The 22,026-nt window shown below is 41.4% G+C and overlaps 1 protein-coding gene across 1 annotated transcript in view; it reads left to right on the top strand.

Annotated features, from left to right (window-relative positions):
- The window catches only part of UMODL1 (uromodulin-like 1), a gene marked incomplete at its 3' end in the record, with an annotated part of 49,677 nt that extends 28,707 nt beyond the window's left edge, over window positions 1-20,970 (top strand). Inside the window, 8 exon segments of the mRNA XM_010194676.1 lie at window positions 6,804-6,941; window positions 7,448-8,170; window positions 11,214-11,326; window positions 15,615-15,828; window positions 17,914-18,051; window positions 19,687-19,775; window positions 19,778-20,146; window positions 20,828-20,970. Coding sequence (XP_010192978.1) covers window positions 6,804-6,941; window positions 7,448-8,170; window positions 11,214-11,326; window positions 15,615-15,828; window positions 17,914-18,051; window positions 19,687-19,775; window positions 19,778-20,146; window positions 20,828-20,970 — 1,927 coding nt within the window.
- Window positions 20,971-22,026: the final 1,056 nt, after the last annotated feature.

Genomic DNA, 22,026 nt, shown 5'->3' with positions numbered 1-22,026 from the left:
CTTATCATCCTCTCCAGAATATTTTGGAGATTCTTTAGGTAGTTCTACAGTTCTAGTGGGAATTATTGCCATTTGCGATGCCATTTGCTGTAGTGCTGCTTTCTTAGCAGTCTGAACTGCTAATCTATTCACTTCTACTATTTTAGTGTTTCCAGACTAGTGTGCTTTACAGTGCATGATTGATATTTGTACTGGCTCTTGTACAGTCTTGTACAGTCTTGTACAGCTGTAAAATTTCTTTTTGATGCTTAATATTTGTTCCCTGTGAGGAGAGCAGTGCTATTTCTTTCCACAGGACTCCATGGACATGGACCACATCAAAAGCATACTTAAAGTTGGTCCATATATTAGCCTTCTTTCCTTTACTTAGTTCCTAGGCTTGGATTAATGTGATCAACTCTGCTTTCTGTGCAGAGGTTGTGATAGGCAGTGTATGTGCCTCCACCACTGTATTTTCAGTTGTTACTGCATATCCAGCATACTGAGTTCCATTCAAAACGAAACTGGAGCCGTCTGTAAATAGGTTCCAGTCTGGCTTTTCAAGGGGAATGTCTATCAAATCCTCCTGACTGGAGTATGTATGCTTGATGGTTACAACTCAGTCATGCTCCAGCTGCTGCTCTTCCTGTGAAGTACTCAGAAACACTGCAGGATTCACAAAGTTAGTTGTTTTCAAAACTGTCATCTTGTTCAGTAAGTATCACTTGATATTTCATCATTCTGCTAGGGGATAGCCAATGTCCCTCCTCTTGTTCCAAAACTGTTGTTACCACGTGTGGGACATAAACTGTGATTGTCCTTCCCAGAGTCAATTTCCTCGCCTCTTGTATCAATATTACAGTTGCAGCTACTGCCCGCAAGCAAGAAGGCCACCCTTTGCTTACCGAGTCCAACTGTATGGAAAAGTATCGCACCAAACTTTTCTGGCTTCCCATCCTTTGTGCCAGGACTCCTAAGGTTAGGTGCTGCCTTTCATGGACAAACAACTGAAAGTCTTTAGTCAAATCTGGTAAACCCAGGGCTGGTGCCACCATCAGAGCCTCCTAGAGTTTCTGAAAAGCCTCTTGCTGTGGATTTTCCCACACAAAAGGGACAGTTTTCTGGGCTTCATATAATGGCTTGGCTATTAGACCATAGCTCATGATCCAAAGCCTGCACCATCCTGTCGTTCCCAGAAATGCCCTTAATTCATGCACATTCTGAGGCTCCAGGATAGCACAAATAGCTTCTCTTCAGTCTATTCCCAACTGTCACTGTCCTTTTGAAATTTCAAAGCCCAAATAAACCACAACTTTGCTCACAATTTGCGCCTTTTTCTTAGACACCTTGTACCCATTCAATACCAGAAAATATAAAAGTTCAATGGTTACCTGTATGTAAGGTGATTTTTCTTCTGTTGCTATTAGAATATCATCTATGTACTGTAGAAGTAGATGTTCTGGTCTTGTATCACAGTCTTTTCCTTAGTCCACATATCCAATTCTTTTGCCAGTTGTCTTCCACAAGTCGTAGGGCTATTTTTGAATCCTTGGGTTAGTGGTGTCCATGTTAAATGTATCTCACATCCTGTTTGTGGGTTTTCCCACTCAAAAGCAAACAGTTTGCCATTTTCCTTTTCCAAAGGGATACAAAAGAAAGCATCTCTCAAATCAAGCACTGTAAGCCACTGGTAGTTCTCCTTTAGAGCTGTCAATAATGTGTATGGATTCACTACAACTGGATGTATATCTTTTACAATCTGGTTTATAGGTCTTAAATCCTGAACTAACCTATATTCTCCATTTGGTTTTCACACCAATATATTGGTATATTATATTCTAATTCACATTCTTCTAAGATTTTATACTTCAGAAATTTATCAATCAGTTTCTTTATTCCCTGTTTAGCTTCTGGTCTTATTGGATACTGTTTAATCCTAACCAGTCTTGCCCCTTCCTTTAAATCAACTTTTATCGACTGGGCCATTTTAGATTTTCCTGGAATAACAGTCTCCCACACTGTAGGATATACTGTGTTTTCTATTTCTGGAGGCACTCGCCGTCACTTTAGGTCTTTCTTTTATCACTAAAATTTGTCCTGGTTTTGATTCAGGTATTTTCAACAGTAAGTTCCCATTCTCAAAAATAATTTGCGCATTCAATTTGGACAGTAAATCCCTTCCCAACAGAGGCAGTGGGCATTCAGGGACATACAAAAATTCATGGGTTATTATCTTATTTCCAAATTGTAAATTCAGGGGTTGTGGGAACGGCCGATTTTCCTCCTTCCCTGTGGCTCCCACAATATTTACTGTTGTAGTCCCAGTCTTTCCTTTTTGTTTATTTAATACAGAAAATATTGCACTTGTATCCACCAGAAATGTAACTTCCTTTTCTCACAGCTTTATCGTTACCAGAGGCTCAGCTGGGTTTGCCTCCAGTGCTAGTCATGGTGTATATTTTCCCAAAACCATTACATTAGCTGCAGCTTGTTGGTTGGTAAATCTTGGACTCCTGTTTTTCCAGTCTTATCAAGCTTGTTGGTCAATAGATCTTGGACACTTATGTTTCCAGTGTCCTTCCTCCCGACAGAAAGCACATTGATTACATCCAAGAGGGGCTCGGCAAATTTGTCCCCTTCCTCCTCCCGTTGTAAAGCCTCGTCCCCTGCACTGACCCCGGTTTGCAATTCCTAAAGCTTGTGTCATAACAGCAAGCAATTGTTTTTGTTTTCATGTTTCATTCTCTTTATCTCGATTGTTATAAACTTTCCATGCTACTTCTAGTAACTGGTCCAAATTCCAAATTCCTTTCCCTTCCAATTTCTGGACCTTTTTCCTTATATCTTCCTGGGATTGTCCCAAAAAGATTAAAGTCAATTGTGCTCTTGTCTCCTCGGCTTCAGGCTGAAAATCCATATATTTGTGGACTGCTTCCTTTAGCCTTTCCAAAAATGTTGGGGACTCATTCTTTTCTTGCCAAATTTCATATAATTTGGACCAGTTTACAGTTTCAGGCATAGCATTTTGAACACCATATAGGATCCACTGTTGGTATTTTTTTAATCTTTCCATATGATTGTCCCGATTCGGGGCCCCCTGTGGAGTCCCGATTCGGGTCCCACTGTGGAGTCCCGATTCGGGTCCCACTGTGGAGTCCCAGTCGGGAAATTCTGGTCTATGGCTCCATCTACTGTCCGAGTGCGGACATCCTCTTCTGCTGGCCGCCTGGCAGTTCTTAAAACCATCTGTTTTTCCATGGAATCCATAAAAGTGACTAAAATGACTTGTATATCGTCCCAATCTGGATTTTGAGTCTTAATTATCTTTCCCATTACCCTCCCCACCTTACCGGGGTCTTCCTTGTAGGGACCCGCCGATTCCTTCCAGATTATAAGGTCGGAAGGAGATATATACCGGTTCCCGTTGTCCCACGCCCTGTCTTAAAGGAGCTATTAACCGCCTCCCAGCTTGTGATCTTAAACGGGTTATCAGGTGAGTACGCTGCCTTGTTCTCCTGGATATGGGAGTAGAAGAATCTGAATCTGATTTTTCCTTTACTCCACTACTATCCAGGTAGGGACTAAATTGATTAGTCTCTGGTGCCGATTGCCCTGCCAGGTGGTCGACTCCAGGATCAGGTCTGAATTCAAAGGAGGGCTGAGAAGGAGGATAAACGGGAATGGGAGCTATAGGGGCAGATGGCACTATGTCCAGTTCTGGCCCCATATCTGCCCTCTGCCTTTCTTTTTCTTTCATAACCAGGTGTTTACAGTACATTTTGGTGGAAGTACAAGCAGTGCAATTTTCCTGAACCTATTATGGCTTTACTCACAAAGACATTTCTTTAGTATATTCCTGATTATTCATTTTACACTCCCTTTTCCAGTCTGGCTTTTCCCAGAGATAAAAGAAAAGATCTACATATGGTAGTTTGGGAGTTCATCCAATTTTCCTTCTCTCTTACAAAACAACATCAATTGCAAAATAGTATTGTAATTCAAAGTCCCATTTAAAGGCCACTTTTCCCCACTCTCCAAATCATACAATAACCATATTCAATGAGCTGACTCTTGCACAAATTGCGCAGTTCTCCCCAGTGCGCTAAAAGACATCCTAAAGGGGATGTTTCAGGAATAGTGTTTCCACTCACTCATTTCATCCTTACGCTTCACTTATCTCTGGCTGTTTCCCTCATGGGATAACAGAACCGCAGATCAAAGCTCCACACTCGCTTCGTGCGCAATTGCATGTCTCAGCCACTCACACTCTCACAGTTTTCAAAGTTACTTTTCCAAAATGCCTTTTTTTTTTTTTTAAAAATTATTTACTTCTGCAGGTCCACTTAATACCAATACCAATACCAATACCAATACCAATACCAATACCAATACCAATACCAATACCTCTGTTAACCCTGCGATTGCCGTATGGGTTCTTTATACCAATGCCAACTCTGCGATGGCTTTGGCGTTCGCCTTACAGGCAGTACCTAGGCTCCCAAGACAGGGCAATTCCCTAGCCCAACCATGTGGAGCTTTCGCTCCGTCTAATGGGCAGGCTCCTTGGCTCCACCTGGGCCCAACCAAGCGGGGTGTTCGAAACCGCGACTTACAGGTTAGTTCATCAGGTTTAAGCCCCCCAAAAAGAAGTGCCTTACCATACCAGGGAACGTTGCAAGGAGCTGTAAGAGTTGAAGGTGATGGTCCTCCCTGAGAATTCCTCAGTGATGGCTGGAGTTCGATCAACACCTGACCTTGTCCAGTCTCAGTCGCAAGGTCCCACCTGGGTTGCCAAAACTGTTGACAGGGTCTCAAACACGACGAGAAAAATTTATCTACGCAGTAGCAGATAAGCAGGAACTTCTTTATTGCAGCGCTGGGGAAACACAGAGTGTAGCTCCTCTAATTGTGCTCTGAAGACCATACATTTTCACAGCCCATTTATACATTTTTAACAAAGCAAAATTATACAGGCATGCATAAAATGTCTGCCTTTTAATTTGCCCTTTTCCTTGATTGATTCCTTACTACCATGCCATATAAGACATTGAATTACTTCAAAAGCTTACCCCTATATAATTTTGACATGGAGAGAAAAGAAAAGTTATGGCCTATCCTTGTGGTTGTCTGATCACAGATATTATCCTTCATGCTATTGTTTAATTCTTATCACAACTATTTTCTTGAACATGGTACGTATCGTTTCCAAGCACCTGCACACATATATCCTGTAGTCCTTTTTAACTTTGTAGTTTAAACAAATACTTATTCCAACTGCTTAATCGTCAACCTACTTTAATTACCTTGATTGGTCAAAGTGTTGTTTTAACTCTTCAGTTTAAACAAATACCTACTTACTTTAATCAACCAAAATTTTCTCTTGATTGCAACAAAGGTAAGTTATTTGGCAATTAGCACGGGAGCATCTCTCAGATAGTGTTTGAAGCCATCAAAAGTCACAATTACATCATAGCATAGGAAGGCATTAATGAGAGCACTTTCGTTGCCGATGCTTTAGACAATGCTGCATACTCCTGTATTCCCTCTAAGTGGCTTAGGCTGTAACATAATAGGCAGATGCTGGCCATAGGCACATAAAATTGTCTGATGGAAACAATCATGGATAGAACAATTATCTGATGAAGAAGAACGGAAAAAAAGAATGAAATATTAGCTGGAAAGAGGTGAAAGGGGAAGGCTGTCTGCAAGCAGAAAAATGAACGCATGTATGTGCATGCACACACTGGCTTTGTGCTGTTTGTAGAATGGGACTATGTTTCAGAGAAATAATGTGAATGATTAATCTCTGCATGTTTGCCAAACAAGCACTCACAATAATGCATTATTCAAAACAATTTTCTAGCCTCTGATCAGAATTATTTGTCCCAAGGTGCAGTTTTCGGTCTAGTTTTCTGCTCTCTCTGACTTACGGTCCTGAGGCAGCGAAGGTGTGTGTACAAGGAAGTGCACACAGGGAGGGCTCACATGGGATTCATTGGGATTATTCATGTACAAAGCATTGACTTGGCCTTTACGTGTTTGCTGGAACAGGGTGCAAATGGTAAAAGGAGACTCCAGATTCATAACCCTCATGGTGAAGAAACTTGGCAACAAAATAAGACTATAACTCCATGAAAGAAACATGTCTAACTTATTCAGAGCAGCTGAAACGAGACATAAGGAACATCCTTAGAGCATAATCATGCATTGATGATCCAGGATCTCTTTTATGAGACTGCCAGAAATAGGGTCACAGTTTTTCAGTATTGTCTTTGATAAGAAATATTTTCTAAAAAGAGTTTTTGCCCTTAGTGCTTCCTTTGTTAAGAACTGAAGAGTGCTTCTTGTGGGAGTAACTTGCATTTACCTTTTATTTGAAGCAAAAAATTATTTAGATTAAGTCTCTATTTAATATTCTAACTAGTGGTGGCTAGTGGTATCAGATCTATTCATTATCCAGTGTATCTGGAGGTAGTATATACAGGACTTGGTTTAATTTATGCTTCTGATATAGATATGGTACAAACCTACAATATATTTTTCACTTCAAATAAATGTTTATTTCTAAAAAAAAATATAAAAAGTCCTTACCTGGACAAAATATATTTCAATGTAGAAGTAGAGAGGTTGATTTTTATGTGAGAGAATAACAACACAGACAGTGTTTGGTATCACTCAGAGCTTGGCTGTCAGGTAAACAATGAAAAAGAAAGATCACATCCATAAATTCAAAAACTGAAGAAAGGACTACTTTATGATTATTTCTAGCTTAATGCAGCCAGAAGGGAGGCTGTCTGACCAATATTCTGGTTTCGGTCTTACAGAATGGAATGGATGTGCTTCTCACACCGAGAATGACTGCTCTGTGTTTGCAGAGTGTATCAATTTAATGGGCTCGTACCTGTGCAGGTGCAGGACAACCATGGATACCAACCCATCCCGACCTGGAAGAAACTGTGAGGGTGAGCAAAAGACTGGCATGTAGTTCTCCTTTGCCATTAATGGCTGGAATAAGTTGTGGTTTTCTACCTCTGCTTTTATTGCAACTGTTTATATAGCACACAATGTGTATATAGATGCACCTTCGTGGACTCTGGCTGAAGAGGTATATACAATCTGTCTCTGAACATGAGAGTGAACCTTATATATGTCTTCAGATGAATTCTCTCTGAGATTCTCCTTGATTAGCCTAATAACTGACTGTTGAGCAACACTAGGCATACATTTGCCTCTTTTGGTTTGTCTGTGGCTAATTTCCTCCCACTGTAGTGATCCATGTCCTGCCAACCAGAAGAGGAGACCCAGGAATCAAATCTGCTTCTTTGTGTAGGCATAAACCAGATTCAACACCATAAAAAGCACATATGCTACAATGTGTTAATGAAATATCCAAGATCTGTTTCTATAATGCTATTACACTCAACCTCATTTCCAGGTCAGACATTTGTCAGACATTGCTGTGTTGCAGGTGGAATTGTGGACCCTCTCACTGAAACGGTGGCTCCTGAAGTAGCACACAGCACAGATTTTGCTCCTGAAGACATAAGCCTTGCAGCCCCTGCTTCTCCTGTCACCACTGAAATGGTAGCTGCTGTAGGCTCTGAGATGAGCACCACTGTACACCTCCCTGCTGCACTGTCCCTGGATGAAAAGCAAGTGCCCCGCAGACATTCTCCTACCAGCGCTCCTCCAGCCTCTTGGAAAAAAGCCTTGGCACCACAGATGGACTTTGGCCCAATGGCCATGGGGATCACAGCCAGTGAGGCTGAGCATTCAGTGAGCGCAGAGCATTCAGTGGCCATAAGTCTGTCGCAGCAAAGCTCCACTGCAGAGGCTTCCCCTGGCTTAACACAAGTGGATGCTCTAACAAATGCGTCCATGGGGACAGCCGAGCAAGAGCAACTCAGTTTGCTATTGCAGACGTCATTGAATCAAACCACCTCTGCTATCACTAGAAGTCACACGGCTTTTGGTGTGCCTCAAGCCAACTCTCAAAGTGGTCCTGGCACAGCTCTGCCAGTCACAAGGGTTGCTGTGGATCCCAACCTCAACACCACTCTCAGAGCACAGGTAGAGATGGGAAGAGAGAACAGCTCTTGGTCTGAGGAATACCCTGGAGCCCTGGGGTCACCGGCTTGGTCAGGTGCCTCTCCAGCTGTCAGCCCGACACCAGGCCCAGCCATGGACCGCAGTGAGTATGGGTCCAGTGGGGTCTTGCATGCGTGGCAGTTCAACTGCATGAGAGGCAAAGCCTTGCTCAGAGTCCAGAAAGATGCACAGCTGGAATTAGTGATCTGGGATGAAGGTATCTGACACTAGTTTGCCTATGGCAAATCTTTTTTTTTTTTTTCTCCACAGGAATTGGCACGTTTTCCTAAATCAGAATGTTAAAAAAATTATTTCTGGTAATTTGGCAGTTAGTTTTATCGATGTTACATTTCTTCATCTCAAAGGAGGTGAAGCAAACCGTACAGTGGTCTGAGTGTGGCTCATCAAAACATCTTGCTGCTTGTCTTTTTGCCACACATCTTGGTTTTCCCTGCATGGTCTGGCACCAGAATATGGCAGCAGCAGCCACCTATACAGTTAACTCAGAGACTGTTCCCCTCAGTGGAGGATGGATTAGGCAGAACCCCACAGATCCCCTGTGGGGCAGGAGCTGCATGAAAACCTGTGAGCCACATTTTCAAGAGACGTAATTGAGAGTAACTAGGCTGACAGGGAGGGCTTCATCTGTTTGGGTTTGGGCAGAGGTATTGCAGCTAATTAGGGGATTCTTCTGCTGATTGGAGCTGAATCATATTTCAAGGTTAGAGACAGATTTGGTCCTTAAATTATGTTTCTGCTTGGGATATCAATGCTGCTGTCTCTGCCCATCACTAAATGTATTTTTTTCTATACCTATTTCAGTTCTGTTTCTGCTTTATTCTTCCTCTCATGCCCTCCACATCTCTCTGATCTCAAACCACACTCCTCCCTGCTCCTTTCTCTTCCATCCCCTTCTACAGTCTTCAGTTCCTGGAGGTCTTCATTCATCCAGCCCCACTTTTGGTTCTCCCTCATTCCTTTCTCCCTGGAAAACCTCTTTTTCAGCCACATAAGACCAGCTCTGCTGCTTCTTCAGCCTCTCTTGTTCCACCAGTCCTGATTTCCAGTGCCACAGTGTCTATTTCTCCAGTCTTACTAAGCTCTGGGCAGCCACGATGATGCCCCTGTTCAGCTTTTGTCTTGTCTCTTTTTCATGTTGTCTCCTTTGCTCTACCTGGCATTGGTGAGACCTGCGAACAGAGCCGGGCAAATAACTCATTTGGGACCTCAGTGGCCAAATGAAAGAAACAAATAATTTCGGACTGAACATCATGTTGACCTGAATTTAAAAACTCCATTTACTGCTTTGCTTTGTAATCCCTCCTCCCCCCTTTAAAGGAGGGAAGAGTAAAAAAAAATGTGGTGAGGTGTTTTTAAAAGAAGAAAAAAAATGTTCATTTTAAAAAAACATATCAAAATAGCTAATTTTAACTGACAAAAAAACAGAGGTGATTTTCTTCCAGCTGGAACACAAATTGAAGAATTCTACAGAAGCCAGTTCAGTTTATAAAAAATTGTTTCCTTTTCATGATGAATCAAATATTGAACCAAGTGCTTTTGCTGAAAACAACACTTGTGAAGGGATTATGCCTGGAGAACAAGAGGTAGAGCCACCATAATGGTATCTCACTAGGCCAGGGCAAGGCATTGAGAGGGCAAAAATCTGTTTGGAGAAGTTTAATATATAGCTCCTCCTTGTTGTAACTTTTCTGACCTAGAGGGTCAACCACAGCCTTCATATTCTCATCAAATCTTTTAAATACTGATTTTCTTTTCATTTTAAAATAGTTGAGAAAATTTTCCCTTCTCACCATCAGAAAACTGAATGTGTTTTATCTCATAAATACCTAAGTTCACATGACAGGAAAAGCCATAGCAAAAAGCAAGCCCAAATCCTTTGATCTGACTGGTGATGGTGAGCATTCCTTTGGGATTAGAAGTATCCTGGGATAGATGAAGCTTGCTTCAGTAGCCTGCTTTAAGCAGGTGTGACTTTCTCCTCTCCCCTGAAAAACTTTACTTGATGACTATTTCTTTTCTTCTAGTACCTGTTCCAGCTCAAAGGATTATTGTCCTCAATGTGACTAAAGCCAACGTTGATGTAACGACATCCACAGATTTTATGCAAAGCCCTGCTACTCAATTCTTGCTGCTTCAGAAAAAGCAGCTAAGATGGGAGACTAAAACTCAGTGCAGAAGTCTGACAGTCTCAGAGCTGGAACCTGATGCCTTATTTACTGTTGAAATCAGAACAGATGTGTGTAGGGAGGAAAGCAAGCTGGTACATCAGAGAGGAAATACTGGTAACTTGATTCAGAAACAATTTTAAACTGAATCTTTAGCCAGATGGTAGAGTTCTTGAAGTCTTTAGTGAAGACTATCCATATTCATATAAAACATTGAAATGCTGGATCCTGGTGTGCTAGGAGTTATGATCTGTCAGCAGCAGGAAGGTAGTGTGAAGGCAGTTGAGTATGAATCACGTCTTGAGAAGCCCTTTCTCTCCTGCTTGTTATCACCTTCAGTGTCTGTAGTAACAGTGCCAAAAAACAGTGATATTAAGAAATGACCTAAAACATTCAAGACTGTTTCAATGTGATTCAGCAGATACAACTTCAGGGAGGAGGCATGCACCCTGTTGAGATTCATGTCATCTTACAATAGCTGCCTAAAGCATAAATGTCTAATCTCAGACAGCAGTCTAGCCTTCGTCTGAGTTTGGAGGGAGGACCTTGGTGCTGAAGTGATTTGCCATCTGCAAGGACTGGAGTTGCCTCATTGCATGTGGAGGGAGCTGGGACAGCTGAGACCTGAGACTAGGAGAGCAATTCAGGTGCCTGAACATAGCCATAGAGCAACATTTCAGACACCCCAGTGCATCCAAGACAGAGCTGGCAGATGTAAGGCCTACAGGAGGCCTGTGCCCTTCTTGAGAGGCATCCAAGGGCCAGAGAGGGCAGACTAAGGTGCTGGATGCCTATGTTTAGGCATTTGGGTTTTTGGCTATATTTCAGAGGGCTGGCTGGCCGCTATTATGAGTTGACATATATCCTGTGTGGCCAGGCATGCCAGTGACTGTCACACACTTGTCTGTGGACCACAATCCATGGAGCATGTATTTAAATTCTTCTTTTCCTGCTTTGCAGTTGTCCAGAAGCTTAGTGGCATAGTACATATAACAAATGTGAAATACTCTCCAGGCTTTAGCAATGCAAGCAGTGAGGAATATCAAACCTTTGCACAGCTCTTTGTTGATGAAGTAAATGGCTAAGAAGTTCATGATCTGTTACTCATCTCAATTAAAACATGTGTACAATGTTTTTCTTTTGAAGGCCATATGCCACATATGTGTCCCTTGACACATCTGTAAGGTCTGAGTCCCTCTGACTATCTGAGACTGCAGGATGACCATGCAGCAGTGTTTTAAAGTGAGATCAGGATTTGGGGATTGCCTGGTGCCTCCATTTCCTCTGCTTCTCATATCTGATTATACTGGTTTATTGATTTCCTCCAGGGATGTAGTGAAAAGTTAATGGATATTTGCAAAATGCTCTGATAGCCTTGCCCCGCGCAGCAGTATATTAATGAACTGTATGATTGTTATTACCCTTTGTCATAGTACTTTCAGGCTCATATTTCTTATAACCATTCTTAGTTTTGTAGCCCTCTATCTGGAAAGGGAGTGATTTCTTGATAGGTCACCCCTGCCCTCACTTCTAGTTAGAGCACAGGATATCAAAGCACACTGCAATATATCAAAGCACACTGCAATATCAGCTGTGCCTTTAACGCTTTTGTAATGCTCGGGCATTGCCTTTAACTGTATTACTCTCCTAATTTCTTAGTGAATTTATCAGAAGTTTGTTCTTTCTGATGTTTACCCAAACACACCTGTGCTTGGAAAACAGCTGGTTATGCTGGGCTCCTTTATTGCCTTCCTTATCTCCCCTTAACTGGCTGTGTTTTCAGAGGCCCTTGATAATTGTGATGCCAAATCCTTTGCTGACAATCGTATGAATTCTGAAGTTCTGCAGAGGCCTCCCCAAACTTTCACTGTGTACAGAGGTACAACATGTCACTGAAGTACAGCTGTCTGCAGCCTGTGTTTGGGCAGACATTAGGCCAGCGTGGAGTTAGAGACAACTGCAAGGAGGGAAAAGCGTGATCTGTTTAGCTGTGTGTAATATTTCCTCAGATACCAAATAGGTTTCTCACTGTTCATTATCACTTTGCACCTTTCTGGATGTGTTAGCGGAGCACAGCTTTCTCAGAGTTGTTTTGACCACGAGCTGTCACATCAGAAGAACAGCCACAAAATGAAAGTGACGTGATTAGCAAAGTGAAAAGGGAACAATTCTCCTCTGACCTCACTCTCATTCAGCATCACTCTCTGCCTGAGGCTGTTTTGGAATAGCATAATATTAAAATGGACTAAAATGAATGTATTTCCTTCATAGACTATTCAGTCAGATACCTTAAGCCGAAAAATATTGATACAAATGTATTTGTAAAATTTGTAAAATGATTACATAAAGGAACTAAAACAAGTTTTTGTGTCAGTTTTACCCAGTTCTCAAAGTTTCAGGCAGAAAATGATCATTTGTTATTATAAGGAATTAATTCATTTTTCCAGTGCGCCAGTTTTGTGGATCAGACAGTGAGACATTAGCATTGATTCCATCTACCTTTGAGACACTGTATACAGGCTATAGTATCATAGCTACTGTACATGTCAAAATGTGTTGTGACTGTTTTAATACAAACATTGTTTTCTAGATGCCAAAGAAAAGGAAATTTAGGAAAACAGAAAGATTGCATATTTTCTTGTCTGGTTATAAGGGCCATTTGATTCAAATTGATTCTTGCAAGTAAAAGAGGAAAGTTTCATGGGCTTTAAAAGCACTATCAGGTTACAGTTGAATAAACTTTGCCAGAGATTTTTTTTTTTAATCCTCTTTGGAGTCAACATCTAAAATTCAGAGGATTGTAATTGTAATGTGTATAACTGTAATGTGCATAATGTACTTTAGCATAGAGCTGGCCCAGCATTTGTCATGTGGTTAAATTGGCAGCACAACAAATGGCAATAACATCCTTTAAATAATGTGTAGATTTGAATGAGGTAAAAACTTGATGCAACACCTTGCACTGTCATTGTCCAGGCTAATTTCACCATCTTCTTTGCAATGCAACTGAGAAACAACATAGCTAAGGGTGAGACAATATTTTAGTCTTCTTGGGTTTTGCCCAGCCTGTCTTTTGCAACAGCCAAGAACAATATCATGGCAGCTAGGGCTTGTCCTCAAGAAAATGAATTGGGAAAACAAAAAGTTTGAATTGAAAATGCATTCACTGAGGTGCACTAAATTCCTGAGTGGAAAAGTTTGGTTTGAATCTGGGTGTCTTAAACTTAACTGATTGACAAGAAATGTAAAACTAATGAATGATATTGCCTTATCAAGGTGAGCCCTGCATTTGGAAGTGGCATAGCTTTTGTCTGATGTAGCTTAATACACCTAAATTGCAGTTAAAGCTATCTAAATAGGGAAGAAGTGTTGATACAGGGCTTAAGGCAGTTTCATTATGCCAGTGTAATTTCACCCTTTTTTTAAATTTGAGTTTATCCACAGTTTGGTACATCCCTAAAGCTGCTGGTGATGATGGCTGGGCAGATGTATGCTCCAGTACCTTCTCTCTGAAAATGCAGCCAAAGCACTGACAATGAGAAGGGCTTTTTTCACTTTGAATGTAAAAACAGGCTTCATGCAGGGTGCTGCTCAAATTAATGTGCCTTTTACTCACTTATTTCCAGTTTCCCAACTGCCAGTGCATTCCCTGCTCTGCTCGCCAAGCAGGCTCTTGTGCAGGTACCCACAATAGCTCCAATGAACTGCTGACATTTTGCTTGGGACCTGCGGATGAGTGGTCCCAGAAAACCCACCAAGCATGCCACAGCCACTCGTGAGGTGAGCCCGGCTGTCTGAGCCTGCCACTTTCCTTTTGTTCAAAACAAACTCTTGGCCTTTCCCATCCTGTTAAGTGAGGTTTAGTGTGGCTTCCATCTGGCCCTAAACTTGGACTTTATCTGCCTCCTGTTTTTCCTGCCGAAGCAAGGGACATTTCCTTCCCTTGATGCTGGTATTAATTTTGCTCATGTTCTTTACCTTTCTTGTGACTCTTCTTCTGCAATACTGATTTCTCCTGGTCTAGCATTGCTAGTGTTTTCTTTGTGTGCAACAGAAATTGTAGATACAGTGATGGATCCCAAGATAACTATTTGTCTAGTAAGAAAAACCCATACTCAAAGGTATTGTATAGTGAATATTTCATTCAAAAACCCCTACTCTTTCTTTTCCTTTCTTTCTAGCCCCACTTTATCAACCATTAGATTAATAACCTAGGGTGTGGTACCTGTTGTGAAATCGTGTAGCTTTCTGGATAAAGGGTTTTGTAGTGTCACCTAGTGGCTAAATACAAATACCATGAATGTTCCCCTGACACTTTTCAAGCTCTGAGTCTTGCTTTGTGAGGGAAAATATGAATAAGGACAAAAACCAACCAACGAACCAAAAAAAAAATAAAAACAAACAAAGAAAAAAATTCCAAGCCTTAGGTAAAAAGGAAGCACTGATAAAATAAAATCTTCAGGATAGATAAGAAGGGAATACAAGTGAAATCAGGGATGGGCTAAATGGATGTCACAAGTGTGTATTTAAATCCAGAAGTTCAGACAAAAACTATGAAAGATGAAAACTTGGGGCTGGCCTCCAACTTTTCAGTACCTGCTTGTGAAACAATGGAGAGAGGAGAAGGGGTCCAAGAGCCCCCTGGCTTGGTGAAATGGGAAATTTTGGAGCTGACAAAGACAGCCTAGGGTCTGCCCAGGCTTTTGTAAGGAACTGAGCCCTTTCCATCCTCCCGGCTCTGCCTGTGTGCCCCATGGGGCACTGCATGGTTTTTTCTGTGGGACTTCCAGGTGCATGAGAGCCCTTTGCAGGTGCATGCAGGGGGTTTGCTCCATGCGTGCTACCTTGCCACCGAAGGCATGCAACACACCTCAGCTCTGAGAGCTCAGAAAAGGGCTGCAGCACGTCTGCAAGATCTGGGCCTGTCTGCAGGGCTGGATAATACATAGTGGGCAAGTAAAGTCGGGGATGGACAACACACATCAGGTGGGTAAGTCAGGCTTGGCGTGTAGGTGTGCAAGAGCTGTGGTCACCTGGGAGAGTCCAGCACAAAATGCACAAGCTCTGTGCATGGGTGCAAGAGAAATGAAACTGCTTCTCCTGTTGGCTCCCACTGCTGAGCCTTGCCTTTCCTCTTCCCTGGGTTGCTTAACTTGTTCAATATTCACAGTTAAATATATACCGTATCCTTCAGCTGCTGTAGAGTGGAAACATTATAAAACAAAAAGTCAATTTTCTCCTGCTTCCTTCCAGAGTATGAAGCACAATGGTGATGCATAATACTCTCTTCTGGGTAGTGTACAAAGCCTAAAATGTAATTGCTTCTGTTTGTCCATCCTCACATGCTTTTTGTTATTCCAGGTACATAAATCTCTGCCCCTTGAGGTTCTTCAGCAGATGGATGCTGGACTGATTAAAGTGTTGATAAAAGGTATTACTAATGGAAGCACAGTGGTAAGTTTCAATTTGCTGATTGCAGAAGATGTGGATATCTACTACATCATCACCATTTTTCGTGATGCCTTTGAACACAGCTCCTATTTCACAGTTGACAAGAGCAGTCTCTCCATAAGCGGTAAGGAGCAGCTTGCATTCCAATAGTTCTTCACTACTAGAAATATGATAAACCTATTATTAATCTGTATTTTTTGAGGTGAAAGTATCTGTAAAACAGGTGGATGAAATGTAATTCTCTCTGCTTATATCACTTCTGATTACACAGCCAATAAGCTTTTTTAGAGAACATAAAAAGATTAAATAAGAAGTAAGGTACTCCTGATCTGAAAGGACAAAAACAACTGGTCTTTCTGTCTGTAGCTAGCATTAATTTTATGAAGAAGAAGATATGGAGACGTTTGAAACAGTGGTCACAAATTGAGGGTTTTATAATCTACCAAAGGAAGTAGGTCCCTGTACACAAACATAACTAGCTCTGATTAAAAAAAATTTCAAACACATTACCCTTTGCTTTGTGCATATAAATTTGCATGTGATAGAAACCTCAAGAAACATATAAATGAACATGTGAATTCGTCTGCACTGGAAATATGTGTGTGCTGCTTTTAGCTGGGACAGAGTTAATTTTCTTCATAGTAGCTAGTATGAGACTGTGTTTAGGATTTTTGCTGAGAATAATGTGATAACACACTGATGTTTGAGTTGTTGCCAAGCAATGTTTACATTAAGCCAAGGGCTTTTTTGGTTTTTTAACTCTCTCTGTCCTGACACAGCCAAGACAGCTGACTCAAACTGACCAGAGGGATATTCTATACCACAAGATGTCATGCTCAGTACATGAGCTGGGAGAGCCGGCCAAGGGCACTATCATTAGTCAGGGACTGGGTGGGTATCAGTTGGCAGGTGGTGAGCAGTTGAAACACAGTTTTTTATCTTGGTTTTGTTTTCTCCTACTATTTTGTGGTTTCATTATTTTGTCAGTTTATTATTTTTCTTTTTATTTCAATCATTAAACTGTTTTTATCTCAATCCAGGAGCTATCTTATCTTATCCCTCCATTGCACTAGAGGGGGGAGGTCAAGAAACAGTTGCATGATGCTTATTTGCTTGTTGGGATTAAACCATGACAATGTGTTTTCCTCACACACCTTTGGGTTGGGATTTCAGATGGAACTCTACACCTTACCAGCACAGTGGCTGATTGTACAACTTCTTTTCCTTTATATGTAATTTAAGTCACTAACAAGAAACTTTAATCTTCTGAATAACTGCTGATGAATTCTGTTTCACAAGTTGATGCATCATCTCTGGAAAAAATAGCAAATTCTATATCCTTAACATGATATGTTTATCCAAAGGATGTTGTTATAAGCTATCAATTAGAATCTCACACAAAATGGCTTCAGAAGCATGTATATCATCTGTCCTGTACATTCTCTTTGCCTGTTACCCTTACAGCTGTGAATCTGGAAAGTCACGTATCACGTTAATTACTAAGATCATGACTATCTTGTAGTGCTGCTTTGTAGAGTGCCTGCCCCCCTTTAATCTGTGCTAAAACAAATGGTTTGTTTCAGGGACAGGTCCACATAGAGCAGGTGGTTAGTGCTGCTTTCTGAGGCCCACCTATGGTGTTACATCCTTATTTGCACCTTGAGAAGAGAAAGGGAAGTAAAGCATATTTTTCCATTTGAATGTGAACATTTTGGCCAGGTAAAAATTAAAAAAGCAACTAGACTGCAACTTGGACCAGTCACATGAACCTCCTGCTTCACTCATGCTGGGCATTTACTAACCATCTCCTCAGGAGTGTGGAATGGGGGAGGCAGCTGAGGAAGCCCTCAGGGTTAGAAGCATCCCCTTGGGCTGTTGATCACATTAAGAGGGTAGGAGCTCTGCAGCAGGGTGCCTAAGTTTCAGTGAGTATCTGCTGAGCATCATCAAGCTCCTGGAAGGTTTTGTCAGTGCCTTGCAATTAGCCCTCTAAGCTGTTCTTCCAGTATTTCAGCTCTTTAGACCTAGCAGCAGCTGCCTGTAGAGCAGTACAGTGTTACAGTAGAGCAGTACAGTGTTACAGTAACACACCTAAGTGGTGTAATCCCACCATCAACCATGATTATATGACCATGCTCTAGTTTCAGAACCATCACATTTTCATTTATACACTCTCTACCTTTGCCTTTTGCTTAAATATACCCTACAGATTATGATGAGTGCAAAAGTGAAGAAGATGACTGCTCCCCGGATGCATCATGTCATAACACACTTGGGTATTACCAGTGCAGCTGCAATGAAGGATTTGCTGATGTGCGTCCAGAAAGGCCTGGAAGAAGCTGTGAAGGTAAAAAAAATATTTATTATCTAATGGCTAACTGAAAGCTTAGTGATCTGCTCTTTATTGGATTATGGTCACACTTGCTACAGGTCTAGAAATTTTGCCAGGGATTTATTTTGTTCATTGTTTTCAGCTGGATACTAATGGGAAAAGTCTTGCAGTGGACATTAAGTATTTCTGACTGTAATGCTCTGTCCTGAGAGTTTACTATATTAATATTTAATGCTGTCTTTGTTAGGTTCTTTTAACAGTTCTGTTTTCTCATATTTGCCATTAAGGTTAGATAGGATTGTCAAGATTGTTAGTTATTTTCATTAGCAGTAGCAGAGGGGAAGCAGAGTTAATAGAGAAACTAACAGAAAGCACTGGGTACATGGTTGACCTCTGTAGGGCAGCAGAGATGAAATGCTGGTATTACAAAGTGTGTTTATGTATGAGTCAATTAATCTATCTTCTTTCTTTCCTTAAATCAGTTGTTAGCTGATGTATGAAGGGTCTTTAAGCTCCTACATTCTTTTAGTTTTCTTGAGTAATTTCTATTTGCTTTTTGTAACCACAATGCTAAGCTACGCTTTGGCTGAAGGATTTGTCAACTGATACCAAGATATTCTCAGTCTTGTTTAACCAAGATATTTAGCATTATGATTATGAGCTTTTGCAAAATTCAGCTCTGAAAGAGCTCAGACTTACGTTCAAATTAGCAACTTTTTAATTTGGGGCATTTCCAAAAGCTGGGGAGTTCCAGAAGGAGATATATATGTACATATATATATATATATGTACATATATATATGTGTGTGTGTGTGTATATATATATATATATATATATACAGATTTTATATGTTGCTTGGGAAATAGATACTTTTTATCTGTACAACCCCTTAAAATTCTTTATGAGAATTTTTGCGCGATGAACACATTCTCTGTGTTTCACTGCAGTTGGAGTTTATTATCTCAGTGCTCTCTCTCAGTGGTGGTTGAATACTTAAGTCATTTCTACTAGCAAAGAGCCATAGGGTAACCCCAGTGCCTGTGCTGGAGGTCAGGTGTTCAACATACGCATTGATCTCAACCTATGCTTCCCCTTTTCCCCTGCTTACTTTCTTCCTGAAATCATTAAAGATTGCTACTAACACATTTGCTCAACTCCCCACTGTGGCTCTCAGGACATATGTTTTGGGTACCAACTGGTCACAAATGGGACCAGGTTTTTTAACAAACTTTGTTCCTGTTAATACCCAACATCCAGAAATGTGCAGCCTCCTACAGTACCAGGCAAAAAAATATGAACACTTGCTGAGCAACTTACAGCTGGGGAACTCTTGCAAGCATTGATCTTCCAAAAGCTGTGTATCTGTGTTTTAATTGAGCATACTAATTACTGCAGCTCTCAGGAAGTAAAAGACTTCAGCTTTACTCACAGGCACTTTATGTATCTTTTGTGTACTTTCTTAAAAAGAAGCCACAGCTCTGACAGTAAGTAGAGCGGGTTTAAAAAAAAAACAAAAACAAAACAACCAACAAACCACAAAAGAAGCTAGTTTCCGGCCGGGAACTGTGAGTTTCCTCCTAAGAGTTTGCTCTTACCTTATAATATCAATTTGTTTGATTGACAGCACCTTTATTTTTGGCTCTCTTCAGCATTTCCTGTCAGCCAGGAGGCAACATTGATGGATAGGAAACCTGTACACAACACGGTTTCACCTGAAACACCTTTGCAAACTTCAAACTCCATGTTTCCTCCCATGCTTCATCAGACTTCTCTACTGATGAGCACAAAGCTCTGGAGGACACCACGTTCTCCAGCACAATGCAGCTTCCTCTCACCATGGATGCTGTGTCAATACCAGATGCTTCTCCTCAAACATGTCCTGTCTCCACCATTAAACCTGCCCAGGAAATTTCCATTAAAGATGCAGTGAGAGTGTTCTGTGAAATCGAGAAGATCATCCTTGCTGTCCAGAAGAGATTTTTACAGCAGCAGTCTATCCCAGAAATCTCTTTGTACCTGGGGGAGCCTCGCTGCAATGTGAGGATCAGCAATGGCACTCACGTTGTGCTGCAGGCAGGCTGGAGTGACTGTGGCACTGAAGTTGAGGCTGTAAGTCCCTCCTCAGCTGATGAATGCTAAGAAGCCCCAGACCACTTTGGTTTTGGTCTTGGGGTGAACGGGGAGAGAAAGGAGCAATGGCAGAAGCTTAGTTAGGAGTACAGTCTATTGGTTGCTGAAATTTTGGGCAAAGAAATTTATTTGGAGAAAAAGCCTCTTCCTGTGAGTGGACATTTCCCTCGCTGTTTGGGGAGGAGGACAAGCAAGAAAGAGAAGGCGAATCTTTGGGGTCAGGCAGCAAAACTCAAGGCCTTCTCTGAACTGAGAGTTACTGCCCATGTCTCTCTGGGTTCCCCTCTGCAGCTGTCAGAAGCTTCTCTTTTCTTAAAAGCAATTTAATGATCATATTTAGACGAATACCCTAATAGTTACCAGTAATGGGGACAAAGAGTGATGGCTATCTCTTTGAAGCCCAAACCAAACACTATGATCTGGCCATGCTGAAGTTGAGAAATTCCCTTGCGGAGCAGGCTGAGGAAGAGGAGGACAGCTGATGGATTTTCATTGTGTCATTGTATAGCAAATAAGACACTAGAGGTTTAATCTGTTTGATTTTTGCAGCTAGGAGAATGAAGAACTTGTAAGCACTTGAAGCTGGTGAACCTGTGGCTCAGTTATATCCCTAAACACACTGATGTCCATGACTTGTGCTTTCTTCTTTCTGTGTTCCAGAACATGACTAACATCATAGTGAAAACCATTCTCCGGAATGATGTTTCTACTCAAGGAGTAATCAACCATTTAAAAGTTGCCAGTCCCATTCACTGTGTGTTTCAGAATGATGTCTTGGCTTCCTCTGGATACACTGCAGAAGGGTAAGTAACAACTCTCTCTGCTTTGAAATGCTGTTGTGTGGCTGAGCACTGCTGCATCAGAAAAATCCCCAGGGACCTTGACTGTATCCAGTAACAGTGCTTGCTATGCTAAGAGGTCTGCCATCCTGTGAGTCCTGTGCTCAGGTGATCCCTGCTATGTGCTTCTCTCCTACTCCATCTAATGTGTGAATAGATCCAACAGCCAACAGGCTTGGCCATTGCCTGGCTCAACCACAGATGCAAAGAAACCTTTGGGAGCTACTAGTGCAGGTTTGGGAGCCAGAACTCCTAACTTCTCTTTGTCTTCTTGGGCAATCATGTGTAGTAATAACAGTAACTTCCTGGTTTTGGAACGTACCTATGGTGTAACTTTTCAACTGATGCAGTCATACAGACAGCTATGTGGGTGTTGAGGATGGGAGTTTTTAACACCCACAAATCTTCATTTGATCAACTTGGAAAAAAGAGAAGACACATAATGCAAATACTTTTTTATGGAAGGTCCCATCTTCAAGTAAGATATAATCAATCCACTGTTTACAGAAAATCAAACCCATGCTCACAGAAAAGGTGGCAGCACAACCTCTGCTCTGATGGTGAATATTCTTCCTTCGTATAAGTGCATCTCCTCTCTCTTGCCTAGCACCACGCTTAGGCTATCATCACTAAATCCACTTTCTGTTTCCTAACTGTCCAGACATTGTATTTTCCTTTTTATCACCATGCAAAGTCTTTGTCAGGCCCCTTCTCTCTGAGCTCTGTAATTTTCTGAAGTCCTTCACCTACTGTTCAGATTTGTCCTTTCTCCTTAACTTTTTGGGCTCTTATTTTCTTCACTAAGCTTTTACTCTCCTTATTTTTAACTTAAGACAGCTCATGGTCTTGTTCCCCTTCAGCTCCACTCAAACATCTCTCTCTGCTCTATTTTTATTGCCAAGACATTTCACCCTCTGGATTTCCCTACTTGCATTGCCATGCTCCCTATCTTCACAGCTGAAAACTCGATGCATTTTCACTTTCCTCTTGAATCACGGAATCACAGAATATTAGGAGTTG

This window comes from Mesitornis unicolor, unplaced genomic scaffold, assembly GCF_000695765.1.
Source record: "Mesitornis unicolor isolate BGI_N332 unplaced genomic scaffold, ASM69576v1 scaffold2721, whole genome shotgun sequence".
Lineage (NCBI taxonomy): Eukaryota > Metazoa > Chordata > Aves > Mesitornithiformes > Mesitornithidae > Mesitornis > Mesitornis unicolor.
Note: the sequence above shows the minus strand (reverse complement) of the source record. Positions and strands in the feature narration are given on the sequence as shown.